The sequence below is a fragment of the Mastigoproctus giganteus genome, chromosome 10, assembly GCF_048544385.1.
Source record: "Mastigoproctus giganteus isolate SK-2022 chromosome 10, ASM4854438v1, whole genome shotgun sequence".
Classification (NCBI taxonomy): domain Eukaryota; kingdom Metazoa; phylum Arthropoda; class Arachnida; order Uropygi; family Thelyphonidae; genus Mastigoproctus; species Mastigoproctus giganteus.
In genome coordinates this window covers 99,529,569-99,555,746 of record NC_143584.1, presented here as the reverse complement: position 1 = coordinate 99,555,746, position 26,178 = coordinate 99,529,569, and the positions used below count along the sequence as shown (strand labels likewise).

Here is a 26,178-nt window from a genome sequence, read left to right as displayed (position 1 = left end):
AGTTATAAATGACATGATAAGGATTACAATGAACACCAAAAAAACCATCTTTGATAAAATAGTGGAAAAAAGATTGGAGTGGTTTGGCCATATAAAAAGAATGGAGGTGTACAGATTGTCCAGAGTAGCCATGGAATGGATGCCATGGAGAAGGAAAAAGAAAGGAAGACCAAGATGGACATGGATAGAGGGTGTGAGAAAAGCTATGAATAGAAGAGGACTAGTGGACAGAGATTGGGAAGATAAAAGAGAGTGGAAAAAAAAGAATAAAGTAATGACTTTGTTATTAGGTTGAGGATAACCGTTGTGATAACAGAATAAATCCTAAGAAGCATAAGAAGATACAATCATTGGTTTATCCCTCACTCAATCAATTGGAATAATGCTTGGTACCTGGATGCCAGCAACAGAAGAATGCAGATCAATTTTCTCTCTATTGGCTGGATTCAAGGATCCACACACACATTATGTAAAGGTCATGGCAGCTCCTTTTAGCCCCAGGAGTGAGAGATTTTCCTCCCCACAACAAGAAGGGGCTAGTAACCAGGACAAATTTCTGAACAGAGGTAATGGATGAAGTGGCAGTTGCAATGGTCTCCAGGTCAGAATGCAAAACACTACCAGTCAGTAGTGCCAGAGGTGTGTCAGGTGCAGTATTCTTGAACCTTCCTTGGTCTACTGTATGTAAAGTGCTTCAAATAATTTTACGCTGGTTCCCGTACAAAATTCAGGTAGTGCAAGAACTAAAGTCTTGTGTTCAGCAACAACGAATAGACTTTGCTCTACGATTTTTGGCTCATGTGGAACTTGACGATACATGGGCTCGAATGATCTTGTGGTCTGATGAGGCACATTTCACTCTTCATGGGGCTGTAAATGCACAAAACTGCTAAATATGGGGTTCTCTTCCATCTGCTTTATGTGAAAGACCACTAAAAGTCCATACGTTACAGTATGGTGTGGATTCACAGCAGAGTTTATAATCAGATCATTTTTCTTTGAAGAGTCTACACCTCGTGGCCCCATAAGGTGTACAGTAACTAGTGCACGGTACTGTGCTCTTCTAAGAGATCACATTATTCCCGCTCTGCAAGAAAGGCAATGCTTGGAGACCGTAGTCTTGTTCGTGCAAGATGGTGCCCCTCCCCACGTTTGGTTGACAAGTGAAGGAACTGCTCCATTCATCATTCAGAAATGATTGCATCATTTGTAGAGGCTTTCCGCAGTTCTGGCCAGCCCGATCAGCAGATCCCAATTCCTGTGATTTCTGGCAATGGAGGATACCTGAAAGACAGTTTACCGTGGCAGCATACAGATGCTTATCAATTTGAAAGCAAGCATTGAGAGCCTGTAGCCAACATTTCCAATGAGCTGCTACACGAAATTGTGTCGCTCGCAGTCCGTTTTCAGAATATCATCTCAAGTGAAGGAAAGCATAGAACAATATCTGTAGATTTCTAAGTTCTAATATTAAAATATAATCCTAAGTTAAATATTCCATTTTATGTTTACAGTGGAAATTTATCCCCTGGTGGCAGAAATTTGAACTAATTTTTTTTCTTCTACAAATCTCTTCCCCATACATCCACCGATTTTCACAGTGCTATCTCCAACTGTTTTGACACTAGGGTCTCCTGAATAGGGAAACTTGTTTTGTAACCACTCAGTACATTGATCAGATTGTGTCTGGATTACATAGTTCCCATCTATGATTCATCCAGAAAGAGTGTACTATGCTGGCTTGATCCTGTTCATCACAATGCCATGAGGATTGTACCTGGTGCCTTCAAAACATCACCAGCACAATCTCTGCATTGATGCTCACCAGTCACCACTATTTCTCCATAGGAAAGCTTTGTATGAAGACAGAATGCAAAGTTCTGCCTCACATCTCAATCAGCCCTACTCATTCAATTCACAATTAGAAAATCTTTATAGAAATAAACCTAGCATAGTAAAACTAACAGGTCTTCACCTTCTTGAACTAACACAAAGTTGGAATATTTCCATCCATAGCATATAACAAGTAGCAACTTATCTAGTAAACCAACAGATCTTCATCCTCTTGAAAACACAATGTTGGAATGTTTCCATCCTTAACATATAACAGGTAGCAGCTTACCTTCAACCAACCTGTGACACTTAATCATTGCCAGTGGGGAAAGAACCTGCTACAGACACCTATTGTGAAAGAATTATTGTGCAGCCCACATTCAGAGATATGTTTGATTTTACACTAGTATGTACCAATGGCTTTAATTCTGATCAACTATCGGAGGAGGTGTAATATTTCCCTCTACCATCATTTCAGCATCCCTTCCATCCGAGTGTAGCTTTTCAGCTGAACCTACAATTAAATTTGCTCTAGAAAATCTCAACTTGGGCTGTTCTTTCAAATATGTTATTTACACCGATTCCCGTGGCTCAAATATTGGCATTGCATAACTCCTCCAACGCAAAGGTCGCGGGTTCGATTCCCGCCTCGGGCTTGGATCAAAGTACTGCAAAAACCTTGGGAGGTGCAATATGGCCACAGAAGCCGATGCACCAAGAACTACCAAATCAAAAAAAAAAAAAAAAAGCATAACTCCTCTTATGAAGTTCACCCTGTGTGTGTGGGTTGAAGGTTGAGAAGGTGAAAGAAGATACTTGTGGACTTGAATTTTTGTAAATTATAATAGAAGAATGCCACCTTTTGTCAGATCCCAGCACGTGAAACATTGGGGGAAAAAATGAACTGACTTATAAAGCTGCCACCTTAGATGTAACGAATGCATCCAACTGTTGGATTTATTATTCACACAGCATGCCTTACTCAATGGAAAAACGAACTATGGGACTCTCAAATGAATAATAAATTCCTCCAGTTTTAAACCAGATCAGAAAATTTGGTACTCCAGTGTCCACACATTGCAGTGGGAAGTAGAAATAATTACCAGAGCAAGAACATACAGTTAATCCCGGATTTACGTAAACCCGAGTTACATAATTTCGGACTTATGTAAATTTTTTTTGGTAAAATTGTAAAGATACTTTCTGTATAATTTTTAAGAATGAAGGAACAACAAGTATAAGTTTTTATTTTCGTTCCCATACAAACTATGTTGGATAATAACCTGCGGTGTAACTAGAATCTAGGTAAATAACTAGAGTTAACATTTCATTTTCTGTTTTAAAAATTCTGAAGAAATATTCGACAACATGTGTTTGAGACAGTGAACTACATCAGAGCACTTCAGAGAAATCCCCACAATGTTCTAGCTACATGGATTGACCCATCAGCTATTTCTTCGGAGGAATTTCAGCATTTTGTCTCCACATCCTTCCTTTCTTTCTGGATTGTAGAGTCAGTTCAGTTTTCTTTGAGAGTTAAGTGGGAGCTTTTATTTGCATTTTGTATGTAATATTTGTTACACATGTTGGGTTATTGTGGTTAAATTCAAATTCACGTTGTCCTGTTTTATTTTTGTAAAACAGGACAACGAATACCATTTTGCTCATTTAGTGCTCACTCCATTTGCATGTTGTAAGATGTGACAGCATCTCTTGTAACATAACTCTTTTAAGTTCTTTCAGAAAATTTCATTTTGACCATTATTGTGGTGCCACCTAAGAGTATAAGTAACAGTGGTACTATTTCACTGCTGTCCCCAGATAAAGTTTTTAATTGCAATGGTATTTATATCTATTTTTCTTCATTCTTCTGAGGATATTATGTGGTTTTTGTATTTTGGTGTATCAGGACTATACAGGGTGAGTCACAAAAAAGTAGCCTGCCACTCCACGCTTGAAAGAACCAGCAGCCAATCAACACATGACTAGCCACCTGCACAAACAAATCTTCCCCTTATAGATTAGTAGCATGTGTCACTCCTCAAGGTCAATCTCTTTGGAAGACTGTTTTGCTTGATTGCATGCTCATGTTTGTAAGAGTTTTCTGCATCATGCCTTATTCAGTTCCAGAAAGAGTTGCAATTGTTGAAGCATTTGTGCGTACAGGTTCATTTAAGGAAACAAGAAGAATATTTGCAGAACAGTTTTCCCGTGCTGGGATACCAGCAAAATTCAGTATACAGCAACTGATGAAGAAGTGGCACAAAACGTGTCACTTCACAAAACGAAGAAGTGTCCCCAATGTGAAAAAGAACAGAGCCCCATCTATTCATACGCCAACTGTAGTGCGTGATATTCATGAGAGGATGAAATTAAGCCCCAGGAAGAGTACCCAGAAATTAGCCCAGCAAGTCAGTGTAAGTCAGACAACACGTGTACATGTACTGCACTCTCTAAATTTGAAGCCATTTCATGTAACGTGCATGCAAGAATTAAAAGAGACAGATAAAGTGAAATGTGTAAATTATTGCAGGTGGCTCCTCGACAGCGTCGTTGACAGGACGCTCGATTCAACTCAATATTTTATGTCAGATGAAGCCTGGTTTCATTTACCCGGACACGTCAATTCTCAAAACACAAGGTACTGGGCAACTGAAAATCCACACTAACTCCAAGAAGAAATGCTTCATGATGAAAAAATCGGAATATTGCATTTCAACAAGATGGGGCCACTTGCCATCATCACACAGAGTGCTGGCCCAAATTCATGAAGCCTTTCCAGATGGAAAAACTGTCAGCAAAGATTTATGGCCTCCACATTCCCCAGACCTGTCTATATGTGATTTTTACCTTTGGAGCTACCTTAAGGGGAAAGTTTATGAGACAAACCCGCACACTCTTCATGAATTACAAGAGAGCATTTGTACTGCTATCACGAGCATCGATGGTACATCAATGCAGAGAGTTTGCCAAAACATGCTGGCACAGGCTCAGCACTGTCTTTGCGGCCCAAGGAGGTCATTTCCAACATCATCTTTAACAGCAGGTAATCTACTAATGTACTACATTTACCCACTTTTGCATGCATCGTATTGTAGTTTCATTGATGGGGCTACTTTTTCGTGAAGCAGCAAAATTTTATTAGTCTTTCCCGAGTTACATAAAACTCGACTTACGTAAGAAACCTGGAATGTATCTATTACATATGTCGGGGACAGACTGTACTTATCTGACCCACCCCCATTATTCACAGGAAATGATTCACCTCAGTGTCTACATTTCTGCATCTATATAACTGTCAAGCACATTCTTATTGACTGCCTCTCCAAACAAAAAGACAAAACTTTGACTCTGTAATTTCTGTTTAAACTTCATGAATCAGTGACACAGTTGGTTCACAAATGCCCTACCTCAATGGCGATAAGGAAAACATTACTGAATTCAGATTTTGATAAATTAAAGTTATATTAATAATTTGATAATTTAATAATGTTTTGATTTTTATCATAAATAGATGACCACATCATAGCCAAGCAGCTTATGCGCCATTAACCCCCCCCCCCCCCCCCCCATGGCCGACCGGGCTAGCCGGGTGTGTAAAGCACCTGCCTGGCAACCCAAAGGTCGCGGGTTCGAATCCTGCCTCGGGCTTGGATCAAAGGACTGCAAAAAACCTTGGGAGGTGCAATATGGCCACAGAAGCCGATGCGCCAATAACTACCAAAAAAAAAAAAAAAAAAAACCCCATAACAGACATACACACATTCTCCATACATATCTTTATAATATTCTGTAAGTATAATGTTCCATGACATAATAAAAAACAGTTCTTTTGGTTTCTGGAATATTACAGAAAATTCTTTACCAATTTACAATTTCCTGGAGTGTTCCGAAGCCTTGTAAATATTGTGGAAAGCTCCTGAAATTTCTGAAACTGCAGCTGATAGCTAATTATATTTTTGCTATTATTTTATAAAATTCTCAGTATTTTCCTAAGAATTATCTGTCAGAAAGTATGCTAAAAATATTCATACAACTAAACTTAGAACTTAAACACACAAATTTTAATTTTGATTGCACTGCCTTATTTTACTACATATAAATTTTATTTGTTTAAATGTATTGTAAAATATTTATTTTCTTTATATAGTGTCGAAGGGGAGAATTGCCCATTATTGAACCTTTGGACCCAGTAGATAGAGATGTTGTTTATATGCCAACACGCATGCCTTATGATCCTCGATGGCTTCTAGGTGGCAGGGAAAGCCCTAGTAAGTCAGGCCATGTAAAAAATTAGTTGGTTATATTTTCTTTATTTTTACGTTAAATTATTATTACCATTGTATAAACTTTTTAATTATGTCTTGCTTAATTACAGTAATGATTATTGTTTTTTTTTTTTTATGGAACTCCAAACACAAAAGGTATTAGAACCTATAGTACTTAGTTGCCTAGGTTGAAGATTGAGAAGGTGAAGGAAAGTACTTGTGGGCATTAGACTTGAATTTTTGTAAATTATAATTTTCAGGAAATATGTACAAAGGGAAGTTGTTCCAGGGCTAACAGAAGGAATAAACGAGGATGAAAAAGAGTTGGTTCATATTAACTTGGGGCCAAAGCATGTCATGTAAGAAGATAAACAAGAAAAGCCTCTTGGATTGTTTACATCCACTATCACCAAAGATACCAATACCTGACTGATTTAAAGCAATTAAAAAACTCAACAGCAAATCACTGTCAATTGGAATGGACAGGATATATTAACTCCCCCAGGGGCTCACATCTGGTGAGTATGGGCTTGGCACGCCCAGGGTCCTGAGGTGGATATCATCGTTCTTCTCTTTCTTGGTGATTCCCTTCTACTTCTCTCTTTTTCTCTCTCTTTCTTTCTGAACGAGAAACTTTAGCACAAATTATTTACTACCCAATAATCACCCATTTATTTAAAATTCCTTAGATAGAGTTAACAACATACCTGGAAAATATTTTTCATTCCTTGCTGTTTTTCTTCAACCGAATCCTCTCAGAAAATTACTATCCTATTGCTTGCCTCCACTCAGTTGTACTGGCTTTTCCCAAACCAGGTAAACACCTAACACATCCACAAAATGTTGACAGATTTTTCTAACTAGTTGTCTGAGAAAAACATTAGAAAAAATGGTCTGTGACTGACTTAAATGGTATCTGGAATCAGAATTGTAATCACTGTTGAGCAAAAATCAGTATGGTTTTTGGAAGAACAGTTCCTTGCTGGATTGTATGGGAGAACCTGTTTTTTTTCTATGGGAGGATCCAGAATGCCTTCATTAAAAATAAACACCTGTTTGTGGTATATCTTGATATTTAAAAGGCATTTGACATGCTTGGTGTTTTGATGTACAGGTGACCCCCGCTTAACGCTGATAATTCGTTCCGGAAAAACAGAGTGCTAAGTGAATCCGCTCCAAGCGAGCGCCGCATTCCCATAAGGTAACATATGTATTTGTAAGTTGCGGTCGGTTCCATAGGATATTTCCTAATCAATAATAAACGGTAGTGAAAAGATGCACAAATATCGGTCAAAATATTTAATATTCAAATATTTGTACATATAAAATATTCTGCATTACATACGTATATAACGATGTGGTAACTACTTACGTATCAAAATTAAACTTAAAATTCTAATTAAAATCATGAATTTAATTGATCTAAAATTGATTTTAATTGATTTAATTTAATTGATGAATTTAATCGTGAAAAATGTGTCGATTTTGGGTTGGCCCTCTTCTAAATAAACTAAAAGGGGTATTAATTTTAAATCCCCCACAGCATTACCACCCAACAATAAAGTCACCCGATCCTTCGCCGCTTTGAAACCTGGCATGTTTTTTTTCTTCTTTCAATATGAAACTTCTTTTAGACATTTGTTTCCACAAAAGTCCTGCTTCATCTATGTTATAAACTTGTTGAGAAGTATAACACACAATACACCTCTTCAATAATTTTAACAAGTTCTTTTTTGAAAGTTTCGGTTCCTTGATCTGCACTTGCGGCTTCTCCCTAGATTTTAAATCTATTCAACCAGCCCTTACCAGTTTTAAATGGTTCCACATTTTTTTTTTTTTTTTTAGGTGAGTTTTCTTCAGATCATCATATTGGCTAATCTCTCTCTTTTTTAATAATATTTAACTTAACTGAATTCTGCATTGGATATTATCTTCAATAAAATTAGTTAACGTCTTTCCATTTCAATCCTAATAGTCGGCCTAGCTCTAGTTGCTTGCAGTGGAACAATTATTAAAAAATAAAGAATTAATTCTTTATTTTTTTATAATTGTTCTTACAGTTAAACTTGCAAGTCCTAAATTATGGCACACATCCGCTTGTCGTTGACCGGAATCGATTTGCTTCAAAACGTCTAATTTAATTTTCAAATTCAGTCTTTTTCTTACATTTATTGTCTTTGTACTGTGCCCAGACATTATTGCTTTTTCATTCTTATCATCCATTATTAACTCTTCAAATATGTAACTGCGTTGGTTGCATTAATTATGATACAACGTTCAAGTAAACTGTCCGTTACACACAATGTCTAATACTGTACTGAGTGATGACTAGACTTCAGATAAATGCATATAACACAAATATTACAAGCAATATACTTGATCATTTTTTAAAATGTTGATCTCGGAACTACATAACAAGTCACTGTACTGCAATTAAATTAGCCTGCAAGAAAATTTCACTGAGCGTGGGAAAATTTCTCAAGTCAGCATGGGAAATGTTTTAATGCTGTTTTGCTATTCACTTTCAAGCTATGGACTCCATCAAATGAAACGATTTCATTAAATATGCCAAAAATGCAATCTGTAAAAGAGCGTTATATAGTGATCTGTGACAGCGTTATAGTCAGATACGAGTTATAATATTAGAACAGCGTTGTAGCGAATCAGCATAAAGTGAACCACGTTATAACGGGGACCTGCTGTACTTCGAGATCAGATCTACACATACTTGGCCTACAGGGACATTTGCTACTTCTAATGCAGAGCTTCTTACAATCCTGTAGCATTCATGTTTGTTAAAAAAAAAAAAATGCCCTGTCCCACTCTTTTAACCAAGAAGGAGTCGAACAGGGCTCTGTTCTCAGTGCTACACTTTTTGCCATCAGAATAAACCAAATAACAAAAGTTATTTCTTTTACTTTTGAAACATACCTGTATACTAATGACCTTATTGTCTCATGCCAGTCCCAAAACATGAACTGTATTGAATGACAACTCCAATGTGCAATCAATAAAAAAGAGCAATTACAGAATAGGCACCTCCATAGCCAAGTGGGCAGGAGCAGCAGTGCATAGCACACGCTTCCTGATTAGACTGGGGTTCGAGCCCGTGACAACCAAATACGGAGGATGCGGAAGGTCAGGAAATGACCACCGCATATCTCCAGCCCAGATAAAGGGTGAGGGTTGGCGTCAGGAAGGGCATCCAGACTGTAAAAATTTCATGCCAAAACAGTAAAAATGCTGACTTCATATATATATATATATATATATATATATATAATGGGAAAAAAAGCCGAGGTCAAAAAAAAAAAAAAAATGTCACAGAATAGCTGTTGGTCTAACTTTGGACTGTATTCAACTTTCTGAAACATGTAATGAAGATCTGAACTATCTGCCAGAAAAAAATCCTTAAAGTAATATCAGCTATTATATGGAATACCAATAGATGCACCCTGTTTCACTTGTATCATGCACTTATTAGATGTCAACTGGACTACAGTGTCCTGTATATGATTTTGCTAGACAGAGAGCTCTTGAATGACAACCCAGTGGTGCACAAACTGTGGAGTGCAACCCCCAGAGGGGTCGCAGCAATTTTTAAATAAAATTATGTTTGTGTAGAGACTTTACTACTCGAATTAAGCCTGTGATACAAATGAACCCTATTGCCACTCTATTTTGTTAGTGTTAGGGTGGTTACACACAGCGGTGCGCTGTGAATATTTTAACAATGGGCTCACAGTTTTTCCTACTTTCTACTGAGTAAATTTGATAGGTCACGGAATTGACGTCATCCGCGGCTTCTACTAGAGGCACTTCCCATGCTCGCACTACTAGTAGTGTGATTAGAGTGTGTGAAGCATTTTTTGTAACCGGTATGATATCTCGAGTCAGGGGTAGATTTAGTGGGGTGGACAGATGTGACTTATTACCCCCTTAACCATGCATATAAGTGAATGTGTATCATCATCATCAGCCATTTTCAATCCACTGCAGGATGAAGGCCTCTCCAGCAACTTTCCAGTTCCTTCTGTTTTGAGCACTGGCCATCTATTTACTACCCACAAACTCATGAATTTTATCTATCCATCTCTGCCTTTGTCTTCCAGGTTTTCTTCTAGCTCCTCTTGGGTACCATTCTGTTATTTTCTTAGTCCATCTGTCATCATGTCTTCGAGCTTTGTGTCCTGCCCAAGACCATTTTAGTTCTTTAGTTTTGATAAGAATGTCCTTTACTTTATTTTGCTGCCTAATCCATGTGTTTCTCTTCTTATCTAACAGTCTGATTCCCAATATGATTCGTTCCATTTTTGTTGTGTAGTTCTCATCTTCTCTTCCATTCTTTTGGTGAGTGCCCAAGTTTCACTTCCATAAGTCATGGTGGGGAGTATACATTGGTTCATTATTTTACGTTTCAGACAAACTGGGATATTGCTCTTCAGTATGTGACTATATTTTCTGAATGCTATCCATCCAAAATTTATTCTTCTCTTGACTTCCAGCCATTTATCATTATTACAGCTAATAACTTGTCCCAGATAAGTATATGACTCCACCTTTTCAATTACTGCTCCTTCAATCATTATTTCCCTTTCTGTGGCATACTTGTTCAAAATTACTTTTGTTTTAGCCACATTCATCTCTAGTCCAAAATCCTTACTAGCTGTGCATAACTGATTAAGATTTTCCTCTAATTCTTTGGGATCGTGGCTTATGACCACAATGTCATCTGCAAATCGTAAATGGTTTAGGTACTCTCCGTTCACATTGACTCCTTTCTGCGACCAGTCTAATCTGAAAGCTTCCTCAAGGGCAGCAGTAAACAGCTTCGGAGATATTGTGTCTCCTTGTCGAAATCCTTTCTCAATTATAAATTTCCTACTGTCTTTGTCTAGTCTAATAAAGGAGGTAGCACTCTCATATATTTTCTTCAAAATCATAATATATGGGGTATCAATGCCTTGTCTTTCCAGTGCCCAAAACATTGCCTTATGCTGTATGGAGTCAAATGCCTTTTCATAATCCACAAATGCCAGGCATAATGGTGTTTTATATTCATTTGCTTTCTCCATTAGCTGCGATATTACGTGAAGGTGATCCATAGTTGAGAATCCTGTCCTAAAGCCAGCTTGCTCTTTCGGTTGATTCTCATCAAGTATTCTTTCTAATCTATTAGTAATGACCCTTGTGAACAACTCAAATTGTAGATGTGGGATAACAAGCTAATTGGTCTATAATTTCCAATTTCTGATTTATCTCCTTTCTTATGCAGCAAAACTATGATTGCATTATTCCACTGCTTAGGCATCACACCTTTTCTAATGCACTTTGTGAAGAGTCTTGCCAGTTTGTGTTATGTCTCTTCCTCCCAATTTTAACAACTCTACAGTAACTTCATCTTCCCCCAGGGCTTTCTAATTCTTCATTTTCTTCAATGCTTGTTCTACCTCATCAGTAAGAATAACGGGTATTTCGTATGTGTTGCTACTTTGCCATCCATCTTCCCCACTGCTGGCATCATTCCCTTGCACCTTGTATAATTCTCTATAGTAGTCTTCTGCTTTTTGAATTATGCCTTCTCTGCTGTTTATAAGTATTCCATTGCTATTCTTCAGTTTCTGTATTACTGCTCATGGCTGCTGATTTAAATCCTTTGTTTTCCCTTAATGCTTGTTCTATTTTTCTTGTGTTAAATCTTCTTATGTCCTCTCTGAGTCTGTTTCTAATGGCTTTGCATAACTCAGTATACGCAATTTTCTCCCTGTCAGTGTTTTTCTTGCTCTTCATTTGTCGTCTTCGGTTCATCATGACAAGTGTTTCTTGACTAATTTTTTCTTCTTTGGATTTCTTTTTCCCTATAGGTTTTTTGGGCCTTGTCACTTTCAGAAAGTTATAATATTCCCCGTCGATATCTTGGTCCTGAGCAGTCTGCAGAAGCTCAAACTTGTTCTTAAGTTCCAGTACATACTGCTTTTTCTCCTCCTGTGTTATCTCAAAGACCTTTGTATTATTTACTTGAGTCAGTTTTTTCCTTTCCTTTCCTACATCTATATCAAGTGTACATCTTACCATTCTGTGATCACTTCCAACATTTACCTTATTCAGGACTGTAACATCATTCACAATATATCTTCTGTTAGTGAGGATGAAGTCAATTTCATTAGTTGTTACTCCATTTGGACTCTTCCATGTCCACTTTCTGTTCACCCTTTTCTTGAAAAAAGTGTTCGTTACTAACAGTCCTTGAGATTCTGAAAATTCCACAAGTCTTTCACCTCTTTTATTTCTTTTACCAATTCCAAAACTTCCTATAGTTCCCCTTTCTGCACTGTTTTGCCTTTTTCCAACCTTAGCATTGAAGTTCCCCATAATAATAGTGTAGTGGGTTTTCTGCTCATCTAGAAGACTCAATTTCGGTGTACATTTCTTCAACCTCTTCATCATCATGGCTCGATGTTGGTGCATAAATCATTATAATCTTTAGCTTGTACCTCTTAGAAATCTTGAGTATTAGTCTTGACACGCTTGGTGATGTACTTTTGAATTCCAAAATGTTTTTTTTTAAATCTTTATGGAACAGAAACCCAACTCCACCTTCACTCCTTTCACTGTTTCCATTGGTGTACAGCAGATTTTCACTTGATAAACTTATAAGTGATTCATTTCTTCTTCTTGTTTCAGCCAAACCGATGATATTCCAATTCACATTTTCTAATTTCTTTTCCAGCTCTAATATCCTTTCTTCACCAATGAGTGATCTTACGTTATAACAGGGCAAGTTCAGTTTCCGTGCATGGCAGTCTGGTCGTACCCAGAGATTCTTAGCACTCTCTGCTTCCACTCTGATCCTCTCGCTGCCGTAAGAGGGAGAGTGAAAGCTGTTGGGGACTGAGGGCCATTTGTTTTGTCGTGCTGTCATATGCTGGAGGGTTTGGTCTTTTCCTCTTCACGCTGCCCAGGCATCTTGAAGAGAACCACTCTACACGTTCGTTGCCACCTAAGTGACATAACAGGGCTTACCATCGAAGGTGTGCATGAGTGGATTTTAGGGAGGCAGGCCAACCGGACTTCTCCTAAATCTTCTGTAATAGAGAGATATTGGATCCATCAGTGTTTTAGGCTGAGTGTCTGATAACACACAGGATACCTGTTCCCCTCTAAGCCCCATGTAAAACGTTCCTAAGTCTATCTAAAAAAAAAAAAAGCTTAAAAACCTGGTCGTCATGCTTCGCCTTACGATGATAACTGGATACGACAGTGTCTGGAGTTCTAACTTTTTAGAATTTTTGAATACTATGACATCACAATCATGCTTCCTGAAGTTACTACTGCAATAAGTATGATTGCAACAATACAAATATTTGTCAACAATTTCTTTTTCGGCTCGCATTTTCGTTACATTCCATTGTTAGGTGCCCCTAACAGCTGCGTATGTCGCTTCAACTACAAAATCGGTGGCGCCTCTGTAGCCAGGTGGGCAGGAGCAGCAGTGCGTAGCACATGCTTCTTGATTAGACCGTGGTTCAAGCCCATGACCACCAAATACGGAGGATGCAGAAAGGTCAGGAAATGACCACCGCATATCCCCGGAGCAGTATGGCCTTAGTTGCTAATGCTTCTAAAAACCAAATAACAACAAGATTGGTACATCAGTCGGTGCTATTTTACAGAGCTATTTAGATACATTGCACTTGCAAGGATACATCTCTTACTTTAGTTATCATAAATCCATTGTATCTTGTCTTCCAGAAATTATGAAAATCTGTGAATGATCAATAAAATATATACAATAAGAAAGCTATTTTATTTCGTAATTGATATATACAAATCAAAATACCTAAATGAAACGCGAAGGATCTTTCGCATAAACCATCTACTGCGCGTGCTCGACACATGCGCAACTTTTTTATTCATCTTTTTTTTTTTAACAACTAGGGAAATATAATGGATACCAGTAGAGTGTAGAGTGTGTTTAGTCAAATGGCACGAGGGGTTTTCCCCATCTCCGCGTGCTATACATTGTGGGTGTGAAACAGAACACTGTCAATGCCAGAGGTTTAAAAGTGTATGGATTTTGTACATGTGTAGTGTCGTGTACCATTGTTCCTCTGGTCATTTAGCCGCTGGGGCCCCTAATGGGACCCAACGTTGTCCACACTCTGCCTCGTGGAGGCAGACCAGGTACACCACTATTATAGTTATTTACTCTGGCAGGTCCTGCCACCTAATTTCCTGAGATTTCAGTGGCTAGGACCTTAAAAAAAAAAATAAATAAATAATAATAATAATAAATAAAATTAAAAAATAATAATAAATAAATAAAATAAAATAAAAAAATAAAATAAAAAATAATAAAAAAAAAACCGTTATAGTTATGGGTCAGCCAAAAATGGTTCAGACACTAGTAATAATAATTAAGAGAGAGAGAGAGAGAGAGAGAGAGAAAGAGGGCCCCGGGTGCCAAGCGATTGTGACTAAGCGATTTCTCAGTACTTCCAGTGCGATTTCCAGAAAGCGATTTACAGTTCCTTTTTGTTCTTATCGTTAAAAAATCTATTCATTTTATAACAGCTCTTGTAACAAAAGTCCCTGTACAGAGCAAGGAAGGAAGGCCACCTTTCTTTTTTCTCATAGTATATTACTAATACCTACTAATCTTCGCTTGGTCACACCAGGCACTGCTCCTGCCTCCCCGTGGCGGGGCCGGAAATCTTGGCAGAAAAGTCTCTCTGCCAAGGGCTAAAAGGAGCAAAGATGGACTATACCAATACTGACTCTTGCGGGATCAATGCCCCATCACATTCTAGAGAGCAGGAAGATTATACCCCTTCCTTTGCTAAGAGACAAAAGAAGGATACAGACCAGAATATCTGGCCTCATTTCCTCATAATACATTCTTTGACTGACCAGCCAGTCAGCAAGCTTTCTCCTTTTCTGATCCAGAAAAGTTTAGAGAATGTCGCTGGCTCACCAAAAATGGTTCGCAGACTAAAATCAGGTGACCTGCTTGTTGAAACAACACAATCCAAACATTCTGACAAGCTACTTAAATTGAAAACACTTGGAGGAACTCCCCATAGAAGTGTCACCTCATGCCACCTTAAACTACTCAAAAGGAGTTGTAACAGAATGGGATCTCCTACATGTAACCGAGGAAGAAATTAAACAAGAGCTTTCAGAACAAAATGTTATTCAGGTAAAAAGAATACTAATCAAAAAGGATGGTTCACTGCTTCCAACCAGAAACATTATACTAACTTTCAACTTGCCAAATCCACCAACATCTGTAAAAGCCGGATACTTGAACTGTCATGTCTGACCGTATATACCAAACCCAATCAGATGTTATAAATGTCAAAAATTTGGGCATTCACAGACAGTATGTCGAGGGACTGCTGTATGTGCTTCATGTGGATCTAAAGACCATATTCATACCGAATGTTCTGCACCAACCTTGCAGTGTCCAAACTGCAGAGGCAACCATTCCGCTTACTCCAAAGACTGTGAAACATGGAAAAAAGAAAAAATGATTCAGAAGTATAAAACCGAGCACAAAGTTTCCTATCCTGAGGCAAAGAAACAAATATCACCAATTACAAAAACACGCTCATATGCAGCAACTGTCCAACAGCATAAACAGATAACTGCTGTTACCACCACTACCACTTCAGTTCAAACCAACGTTACAGTCCCACCAAACATCTCTATTTCTGATTGGGCTCGCTGAATCCTAGCTCCATCAGCAATATCATCTTCAACCTCAACTTCTAATCAAGCCATAAATACACCTGTTACAATTCCGCCAACAATGCCGTCTATGTCACGGCCAATCATGAATACTAAAAACATAGATAAAGATGACAAACCCCCTGCCCATGATCATATGGATACATGTAAAAAAGAAGCCCCAGAAGAACCAATCTTAGAGATACATGCTGAGGAAGAGATGGAAGTTCGCCCAATCTTCCCCAGAAAAGAGAAAAAGCCTGAGCAATCCAAGCAGACCCCCACTCGTAAAAAGTCAGAGACAAATACAAATACAAAGCCAATATAATGCGCACAATAATACAGTGGAATTTTCGAGGTTTTCGCAGCAACCTGGATGACATTCGCAATCTAGTTGATAAATATCACCCGGTAGGCGTCTGCCTTCAAGAAACTAACCTCACACCACAAATAAATGCAGCAGTAAACCACTACGGTACCTATAGACAAGACCGAAGATTTTCCGGAGGAGCTCATGGTGGAGTTGCAATCTTAATTGATTCCAAAATTCCGTGTAAACGCCTCCAACTACAAACTCTTTTGGAAGCAGTTGCAGTTCGAGTCTCAATACGTTTTACTTTCTCACTGGTCTCACTCTACCTTCCCCCAAATCAAGAATTTTCATTTTCAGATTTGGAAGCGTTAGTAGCCCAGCTTCCACCTCCGGTCTGTATTATGGGAGATTTAAATAGTCACCATCCCATGTGGGGATCCCGTCATCAAGACAAACGTGGTAAATTGATTGAGAAATTACTGGAAGAGCAAAATCTCTCTCTCCTTAATACTGGTACTGAGACATACATCCATTTGCCCACTGGAACAGCCTCTGCAATTGACGTATCCATATGTTCACCTGTCCTATACCCATTGATTGAATGGTCAATATTGAAGAATCCACTGAATAGTGACCATTTTCCTGTGATCTGCAAAATACTAACAAATGATGTTGCACATCACGATGGCCAAAAAAGATGGAGATTCCATAAAGCTGACTGGTCTAAATATAAAACAATTGCAGCAATAGATGAACAAATAATCACTACTCAGCCCATAGACAATGCTACAGCTCATGTCACAAACCAAATTTTAATAGCAGCTGAAGCTACAGTTCCTCGGTCATCTGGAAAATGCCATAAACATGACATAGCATGGTGGACTGAAGAATGCAGTATGGCCAAAAGAGAGAAGAACAAAGCTTGGAATCTCTTCCGAAAATATCCCATTTTCATCAATCTCATAAATTTTAAAAAAGCCAGAGCCAAAGCTAGATATCTCCAGCGCAAAAGTAGAAAGGAATCATGGATACGTTTTGCCTCCACAATTAACAAAAATACAGATACCCGTGTCATATGGAACAAAATCAGAAAACTAAATGGGAAATTTCTTTCAGTTCCAACTCCACTAATAATCTGGAATGGACAGGAGATAACCAACCCCAAGGAAATCGCTAACTTACTGGCAACTACTTTTGCAAATATATCAGCAGTATCGGCATATACTCCATCTTTTCAGAAAACTAAAACTGTAGCTGAAAAATACAGACTAAATTTTAAAACCAACCAACAACTCCCATATAACCAACCTTTCAACATAGAAGAATTACAGAAAGCTCTGGCTAAGTCTAGGAAAAATGCAGCAGGGCTTGATGGAGTTCACTATGAAATGATCAAACAACTTAATCAAAAATCTCTAAAGGCATTGCTTATGCTATACAATAGAATTTATATGGAAAACTACTATCCAAATTCCTGGCTTCACTCCCTTATAATTGCCTTACCAAAACCTGGCAAAGATCACACGATCCCTACAAATTATCGACCAATAGCGCTAACAAGTTGCCTTGGGAAAATCCTCGAAAAATGGTGAACAACAGATTAACCTGGTTTCTGGAAACATATAACATACTTAACATAACTCAATACGGATTTTGTAAAAACAGATCATCTCTGGACCCCATGATAAAAGCAGAAGCAAATATCCGAAATGCTTTTCTAAGGAATGAGCATCTAATAATGATCAGTCTTGATATAGAAAAGGCCTTTGATACTACCTGGCGATACGGCATTCTTAAAGATCTCCACAATATCGGTTTGTGAGGAAACTTACCACTCTTGGTAAAAAATTTTCTGAAAGTTAGAACCTTCCAGGTAAAATACCAAAACAATCTGTCAAAATTATACACACAGGAAGAAGAAGTACCCCAAGGCTCAGTGCTGAGTGCAACCTTATTTGTCATCAAAATAAACTCTATTATAAAAGACCTGCCAAAAACAGTTGAAACATTCCTTTATGCTGATGATGTTACTATCTCGTGCCATTCACAAAACATGAACATGATAGAAAGACAATTACAAAGCGCAGTGAACAAAATAGAACTGTGGACTAAAAACAATGGCTACAGATTATCAGAACAAAAAACAATAGCTGTACACTTCTGCAGAAAACGAAAAATGCATCTAGATCCAGAAATAAAACTAGAAAACCAGCTGATACCTCTAGCAAATAGTATACGTTTCCTTGGCCTGATTCTTGACAAAAAACTTAACTTTTTGGAACACATCAAATACCTCCGAACAACCTGTCAAAAAAAACTAAATATTCTCAGAGTTCTTTCTGCAATGAAGTGGGGGGAGCCGATCGGTTCACACTTCTTCACCTATATCATGCTATAATCAGATCAAGACTAGACTATGGAGCCCCTGTGTACAGTTCGTGTAGACCAAGTGTCATCAAATGGCTCGATTCCATACATCATAGTGCCTTACGAATCTCTTTAGGTGCATATAGAACATCACCAGTACAAAGCTTATGTGCAGAGACTCATGAGCCCTCATTATATCTCCGGAGGCAAATGCTGCTATTAAACTATGCAATTAAAATCCGAAGTCTACCTTACCATCCTACTTGGCAGTATCTTTTCAATCCACAGTGGGAAATCCTCTACAGCAATAAACCCACAGTAAATAAACCAGCCGGAATACGACTAAAAGAAACAATTTCAAAATGGGGCCTAAACTTTGAAAATGTACATGAGGATAACAGCATAAGTATTCCACCATGGCACACTTTCACACCAAACTGTGACACTTATTTTCAACAATGGGGGAAAAAGCACTCTGGCAAATGTCAACATAAAACAGATGCATGCAGCCCACGCATCACAGTTCTCGGAATACCTTCATATATATATACAGACGGCTCTAAAACAGACACCAAAGTTGGTGCTGCAGTGGTATTTCCACACACTGTTCTCTCACAACAACTTCCAAATCAATGCAGTAGCTATTCCGCTGAACTATTCGCCCTACAAATGGCCTTAAAATACATAGATTCTTTCCCTCTTCTAAAACATCTCATCTACACAGATTCATTGAGTGCAATACAAGCTCTCCAACAAAGACAGACTCCATCACATCCCTTTCTCTATCAGATACAAGCTCACCTTGTAAAACTTAAAAGCAAAATGAGGCAAGTAAAATTCTGTTGGATCCCAGGACATACAGGCATTGAAGGTAATGAAAGAGCTGATCGAGCAGCAAAGAATCCTACAAACGCAAACCAAAGGTTTTGCGAAGTTCCATATACCGATTACAGACCAATCATAAAACAGTTTCTCCACAATCAGTAGTCACAAATGTGGCAAAATGAATTAAACAATAAACTGTTTCAAATAAAACATGAGCTACAGCCATGGAAATCGAGTCTTCGCAAGAATCGGCACGAAGAAGTCATTATATCCAGATTACGCATTGGACATACACATCTTACGCACAATTATTTACTCACCAAAGCAAATCCTCCAGAATGCCCTCACTGTTCTTGTCAACTCACTGTAAAACATTTCCTTATAGAATGTCCACAATACCACATGGCGCGACAATCAGCCTTCCATCTCCCTATAAATTTCCAAGATTCTCTAACCTTATCACAAATCCTAGGCGATAACTCCAACATTGAAAATATATTTAAATATTTAAAATTAATAGGATATTTTGACCAGATATAAATCATATTTAAGAAATATAAATGTCTTTGTCACTAAACATTAATAGATAGGCGCAATATGGCCAAAGTTGCTTTTGCGCCAAAAAAACCCAACAACAACCAACCAACCAGAGAGAAAGAGAGAGGTGGGGAGACTGAGACTGAAGGCTGGGGGGAAAAGACAGAAATAAGGGGTCCATAGAGAAGATGACCCCCAAATCAGTGGAGCAGGCCCATGCCCCACTAGAGGGAAGAGAGGAGCAGCAAGGGGAGGAGGAGCCCAGAAGTCACCTCCCCCTCCCGCCCAGGGAGTGGAGGCAAAGGGCCACACAAGGGAGCATGGCTTAAAAAAAAAAAAAAAAAATTCTATAGAGTCCCAAAGGAAGGTCTTGTATCTGGGTGAGAACCCGTTTCGTTGAGTCCAAGGATGGTTAGTTTAGTCATGGTGCCTGTTCTTGATCCCTGTAGATAGCAATAAGTGTCCTTCTTCGGGTGAACAGTCCCTGGGCGAATTTTGTCAGCTCCTTATACTCCTCTTGCAAGGATGGTTAGTTTAGTCATGGTGCCTGTTCTTGATCCCTGTAGATAGCAATAAGTGTCCTTCTTCGGGTGAACAGTCCCTGGGCGAATTTTGTCAGCTCCTTATACTCCTCTTGCAAGTCCAACAGGTTTGATTCCCTATCGCGAGGGAAGTAAGTCAGCTTTGTCATCAGGAGGCAGCGGAGATCCTCATAGTTTTCACAGTTGTAAATTATGTGAGACCATGTCTCCACTTCCCCACAGACACAGTGGGGATCGTTTACTAATTTAAAACTGTTTAGTTTGGCGTTCAGGGCCCCATGACCTGTTAAAAGATACATAGTGTACAGTCCAGGGTGAAACCATGATGGTGCTTTTGGGTATAATCTTCCGACATCGGGCAGAAATTTCCTCGTTATTTCCCCTTTTGTGGATTCTGACCACCTATCCTGCCAGATCTGCTGCTGGTGGATGGTGAGTTTTGTTTTCTCTCTTTTCAGGTTTCCTGTAGGGTCAATGGAGTGGCCCAGGAAGGTGCAGGGAAGCCCTTTTGCGAGATGCTGCACCATGGCACAACGCACCACCTCGAGGTCAAGGGGGAGCGCTCCCGCCAGAACCTGCAGAGCATGTGTACTCACTATGCAGCAGGCCCTTGAAATAGAGAGGAGTATTGTCTGCTGGATGGAATCTAGTGTCCGTCTGTTAACTGCAGTAGTTGCTTTCTGGAACCAGATGGGTGACGCGTAAGTTATGGCTGGTATAAATGTCGTTTTGTAATACAGTCCCAAGGTGTGCCTCGTGTGCCCCCAATCCCTTTTAGCTATTCTTGAGACGAGGGCAGAATATCTCCTGATTTTCTCTCGGATATATTTCAAGTGTGGGTTGAAAGATTGGTTCCTGTCCAGTATGATTCCTAGATATTTCATCTCACTGAGTAGTTTGATAGTTGTATTTTCTACTTTAATTTGCGGTGGTCTACGGAGATTTAATGTTCCTTTCAGTAGCATTGAGTAGGTTTTTCCCGGTGAGATCTTAAGAAAGTGGACCTTCATCCAGTCTTGTAGAATTTGAATTGCTCGATTTGCCTGGGTTTCCAATTGAAGTCGGTTGTCTGTGGCAACAGTCAATATCAGGTCATCTGCAAATGCCTGTGAGTGGACTTCCCCCAGGTCGAAGGACAGAAACTCATCCAATACCATACTCCAGAGGAGCGGTCCCAGTACCGAGCCCTGGGGGCAGCCCCTGTAAACAGGCCGGGTCAGTTTCTTGTACGGAGTCACTTCTTGTATTTTACTCTTGGATAAATATGACTTCATTATTTTGTAAAGGTTGATGGGTGTTTTTGCCTTCCGCAGTCTGGCCAGGACGCTCGGCCACCAGATGCTGTCGAACGCCCCAGCAAAATTGACCGAAATAACCAAGAAGTACTTCCTATGGATACCAGTAGCGTAGCTACCATTTTTCGGGCCCCTACTTAATTATTGGGAATTGCAAAAACAGGAGACAGCCAAAGACACCGGGCCTGGAGGCAATTGCCTTGCCTGCCTACATGGTAGCTACGCCACTGATGAATACATTTTTTTCATGATAAAATTTTAATATTGAGAATAAAAAATAACATGAAATATTTCCCTTATCACAAATAACATAAAAACTATCACAATATAAAAACAAATATTACATAAAAAAACAAACACTAGAAAAAGTACACAAAAATCACAGATTACAGAAAAAAAATTATTTCACAAATATTCAAGAAAAATTTATTCTAAAAATTGCCAATTTACTTCTTTATTAATATTTGTTGTTGATCTTCTGTTTTGCTCAATAGTTGAGCGATGATTACAGAGGAATGATTTGATGTAATGATCCAGATCAAATTGAAGCAATGGTTTTCCATTTAGATGTATGGTCATCATAATCTGCAGTGTGTTTAATTGTCACAATATTATTCATTACTCTGAAAGCTCACTCAGCTTCAGCACTGCAAATCACAATTGTTTCAAAGATATTTTCTGGCTTTCTTAATTGAAAAGGTAATTTCACTTGATTTTAAAGATAAACTGTCTTTGACAAAATCTCTAAATTCATTAATTTTTATTTCATATTTTATCAGAAAACAAATTTCTTATTCGGTTTTCACCCTCTTTCCACCGAGACGAAAATTCTTTCACATTTCACGATTTCAGGTAGCATATGTTTAAAATTTCTTTCAATGGTATTGTTATTTTATTTATTTAATTTAAAATTGCCCTGTTGCATTAATAACTTATCCTTTAAGGATAACACAATTCATTTAATAACTTGTCACGAGATAATTTTTTTACTTTCGATTTTGATCCCTTCAAATTCTTTCCACTTCAACATGCTCTTGCTCTCAATTTCAGCTTCATAATTTCCTTCAGAATTTTTCAAATTAGCAATATCACTGATAGTTCGAATAATTAATTTATATGCTTTTACTATTGTGATTCTCTAAAGCTTCTGAAAGGTAAGAGAGCTCCTGCAGGACGTCGATCATTACTTCTAAATTGTTAAGAAATTTCAAATTTAAAAGTCAATTTAATAATCCGGAATATTTAACTTCTGATTCAAAATGTTTGCACAAAGCAGAATGATTCCTCCAACCCACAATTGCCATCTGCAAGCTAAAAGCTGCTCATTGTGGCCCGAACACACGACCGATCTTTATAGTTTCCACATCAAGTTCTTTAGCAATCATCTTTAGTTTGCGCTAGGTTTTGGAGATTGGTGATATAGTTTTTTTTTTTTTTAATTATTGCCTATATGCCATTATATTTTAGAACATTTTCCACACAGTGAAAGGCTCAACAAAGTTTCAAAATCTGCCAACATTTCATATTCGTAAAGTTTATATATCTTAGTTGCCTCGATTCCCCCCCCCACATTGCTACTCTCACTAGTTCTTTGAATATAGTGAAAAATTTCGGAATCACATGGATATTCAGCTACTGTGACCATGTAATCATAGACAGGAGAAATTTAGTGGAAGACAAGGATCACTCACTTCTCCGAAAAACATATGCCCGTTTGTCAGAGTAAAGGGGAACCACAACACACATTGACCAGAGGCTATAACTGTGTCGAGAATCTTCTTAATCCTCTGACTGGCTATGGAAAGCATATTGACTAGCACGACTTCTCGGTATGTGACTGCATAGGTTTTATGGATACCACTAAAATCCCTTTCACCCTTAATTCCCACTTTCTAATTATCTAAATTGCCTAAAGGCCAGAGGTCAGAACAGTGCATACACAATTGTCTCTCCTAATCCGTTCTTTACATGGAAATTTTCTTCGTTCAACGGAAACTATTTTAAATGTAATTACCAAGGGGGAATAAAAAAAATTCGCTATAAAGAAGTTCGTTAAACAGAGATCCGACTAATTAAATCAAAAATGAAGCAATTTTAAAATACATAACTGATCGATTGCGCCATGAAAATGCTGGGAATGCGGCCCCACTCGCCCCACCGTAGTTTTGGCTCTGGATACTCAATAATTGCATTCAGGATTTCATTTGTAAAATAAATGATCGTCTCAACAATGGGCTCGCAAATTTTCAAAAAAAGTAATGGGCTCTCGCGAGCCCGCTATAGCTCACCACTGGTTACCCATGTGATGAAGGTGGTGTTCTTACTTATTGTCCGCATTCGGAATATGCCTTAATTTGCTCACTGGCTATGGACACAGAAAGCAGCTGACTAGTGTGACTTCTTCAGTGGCGGATTATGAATTTGAGGGGCCCCGAGTCTAATAAAGTTTGGAGGCCTACCTAAAATTTTAAAATATTGAAATTTAAATGAATAAAAACAAGGCAAGAATTTTTATTTAAACTTTTTATTTCTATGATAAGAAAAATATAACAAAAATTATAAGTAAACATAAGTATCTAATCTGTGCTGACCTGTACGTGTTATTAAGGGCCTGTACACAAACACTGCGGCGTGTAATTCACCACTTACCAGCGAGCAATATACGGTATGTGTACACAGCTCTAACACTGTGATCACCATATTGCTTTCGATTTTCGTATAAATAAAACCTTCGTGTGAGTTAAAGCTTTAAAATGGAAAAATAACAATTTTTTGTCGGTTTGGGGGACCTCTGGGCATGTGGGGCCTGAGGCGTACGCCTGTGTGATAATCTGCCACTGGACTTCTCAGTTTGTATTAATATTTCTCATTACTACTCAATTGCTGAACAGTAATCCCTCTAGCTCTTAATTTGTGCTTTCTACAGCACAAATTCTCAAATTGCCTAAAGGCCAGAGAGACGAATATGCAGTTGGAGTAAATATATGTTGTATAGTAAGTGTGTTGCTCACACGCTTTATTCTGCTTCATGATTCAGTGCTTTCATGTCAACTTGGCTGTGTTTTGCATTTTTCTGCTACTTTTTATATTGTACGTTTCATTATTATTATTGTTGTTTTTAAGGAAAAAAATATATATATATGTATTTTATCATGGACAATTGTATAATGAGAACAAAGTGGCTGATGAGTGACAACAATACTGTTCGTACAGATACTTCAGAAGCTAAGATATGAATAAGGTATGAAATATAGTATGTAAAAATTTGGATATTTCAGTGTGCAATCAGGCGTATCAACCTAGGAGGACAGTGGGTGGGGAATGGGCTTAGTCACAACTTGTCAGTCACTGCTTTCCCACTGTATTGCTAGCCGCAATGTTGGACGAGGTACTCTGATCTGGAATTTTACCTCCTCTTGATATTTTCTATTCTGTTTCATTCCTTTTGATTTGGAATATGATGACTCTATACCAGAAATTGGTGGGATAAAACTCCAGATTAGGATACCCCATCCAACATGACAGCTAGCAAAACAGTGGGAAAGCAGTGATTGACAAGTTGTGATTCCGCCCACCACTAGATGTATCTGAAGAGGAAATGCTAGAAGAACTGAAAGAACAAGGAGTTATTCATGTCAAGAGAATCTCCACCAGAAAAGATGGAAATCTGAATTTGATCTTTAATACACCGGATCATCCTTCATCCATTAAGGTTTGGTTTGGTTTGGTTTTTTTTTTTTTTTTAGGAGCATTAGCAACTAAGGCCATATTGCTCCGGGATATGCGGTCGTCATTTCCTGACCTTTCTGCATCCTTCGTATTTGGTGGCGATGGGCTCGAACCCCAGTCTAATCAAGAAGCGTGTGCTACGCACTGCTGCTCCTTCCCACCTGGCTACGGAGGCACCTTCATCCATTAAGGGCGGATATCTGGTATGTAATGTCAGACCATATGTCCCAAACCTGCTATGGTGTTTCCGATGTCAGAAGTACAGACATTCCCAGACATTCCCGGGGAACCACTACTTGCACGAAGTGTGGTTCAGTAGAACACGATTGCAAAAACTGTAATGCTCCTCAACCAGTATGTCCAAACTGCAAAAAAGATCATCCCGCTTATGCTAGAACATGTGAGCACTGGAAAAGTGAGAAACTTATCCAGGAATATAAAACCGACCATAATGTTCCTTATCAAGAAGCAAAAAGAATCATTTCACCACCAACTCATGCAAACAGACTTACATATGCCCAAACCACCAAAAATTTCCAATCAACCACATCACAAACTGAACTAACAAAAGAGTCTTTCTCGAATTACATAAAATCTTTGTACAATGCAACTCAAACCCAAGCAATCAATACACCAATTTCCATATCACTCGAAAACCTCCACACCTAGGATCAAGGACGCAAAGAAAAACATATCCTAACTTCTAGTCACCAACAAGAAATGGACACTAAAGAAAAATC

The 26,178-nt window shown here is 38.4% G+C and overlaps 1 protein-coding gene across 2 annotated transcripts in view; it reads left to right on the top strand.

Moving 5' to 3' along the window:
* ACC (acetyl-CoA carboxylase) overlaps positions 1-26,178 on the top strand; it is a 1,497,654-nt gene that overhangs the window by 1,240,261 nt on the left and 231,215 nt on the right. For both annotated transcript variants that reach the window (XM_090383551.1, XM_090383552.1), the window contains one exon: positions 5,984-6,104. In XM_090383551.1, coding sequence (XP_090239677.1) covers positions 5,984-6,104 — 121 coding nt within the window. The remainder of the gene's footprint in view (positions 1-5,983; positions 6,105-26,178) is intronic.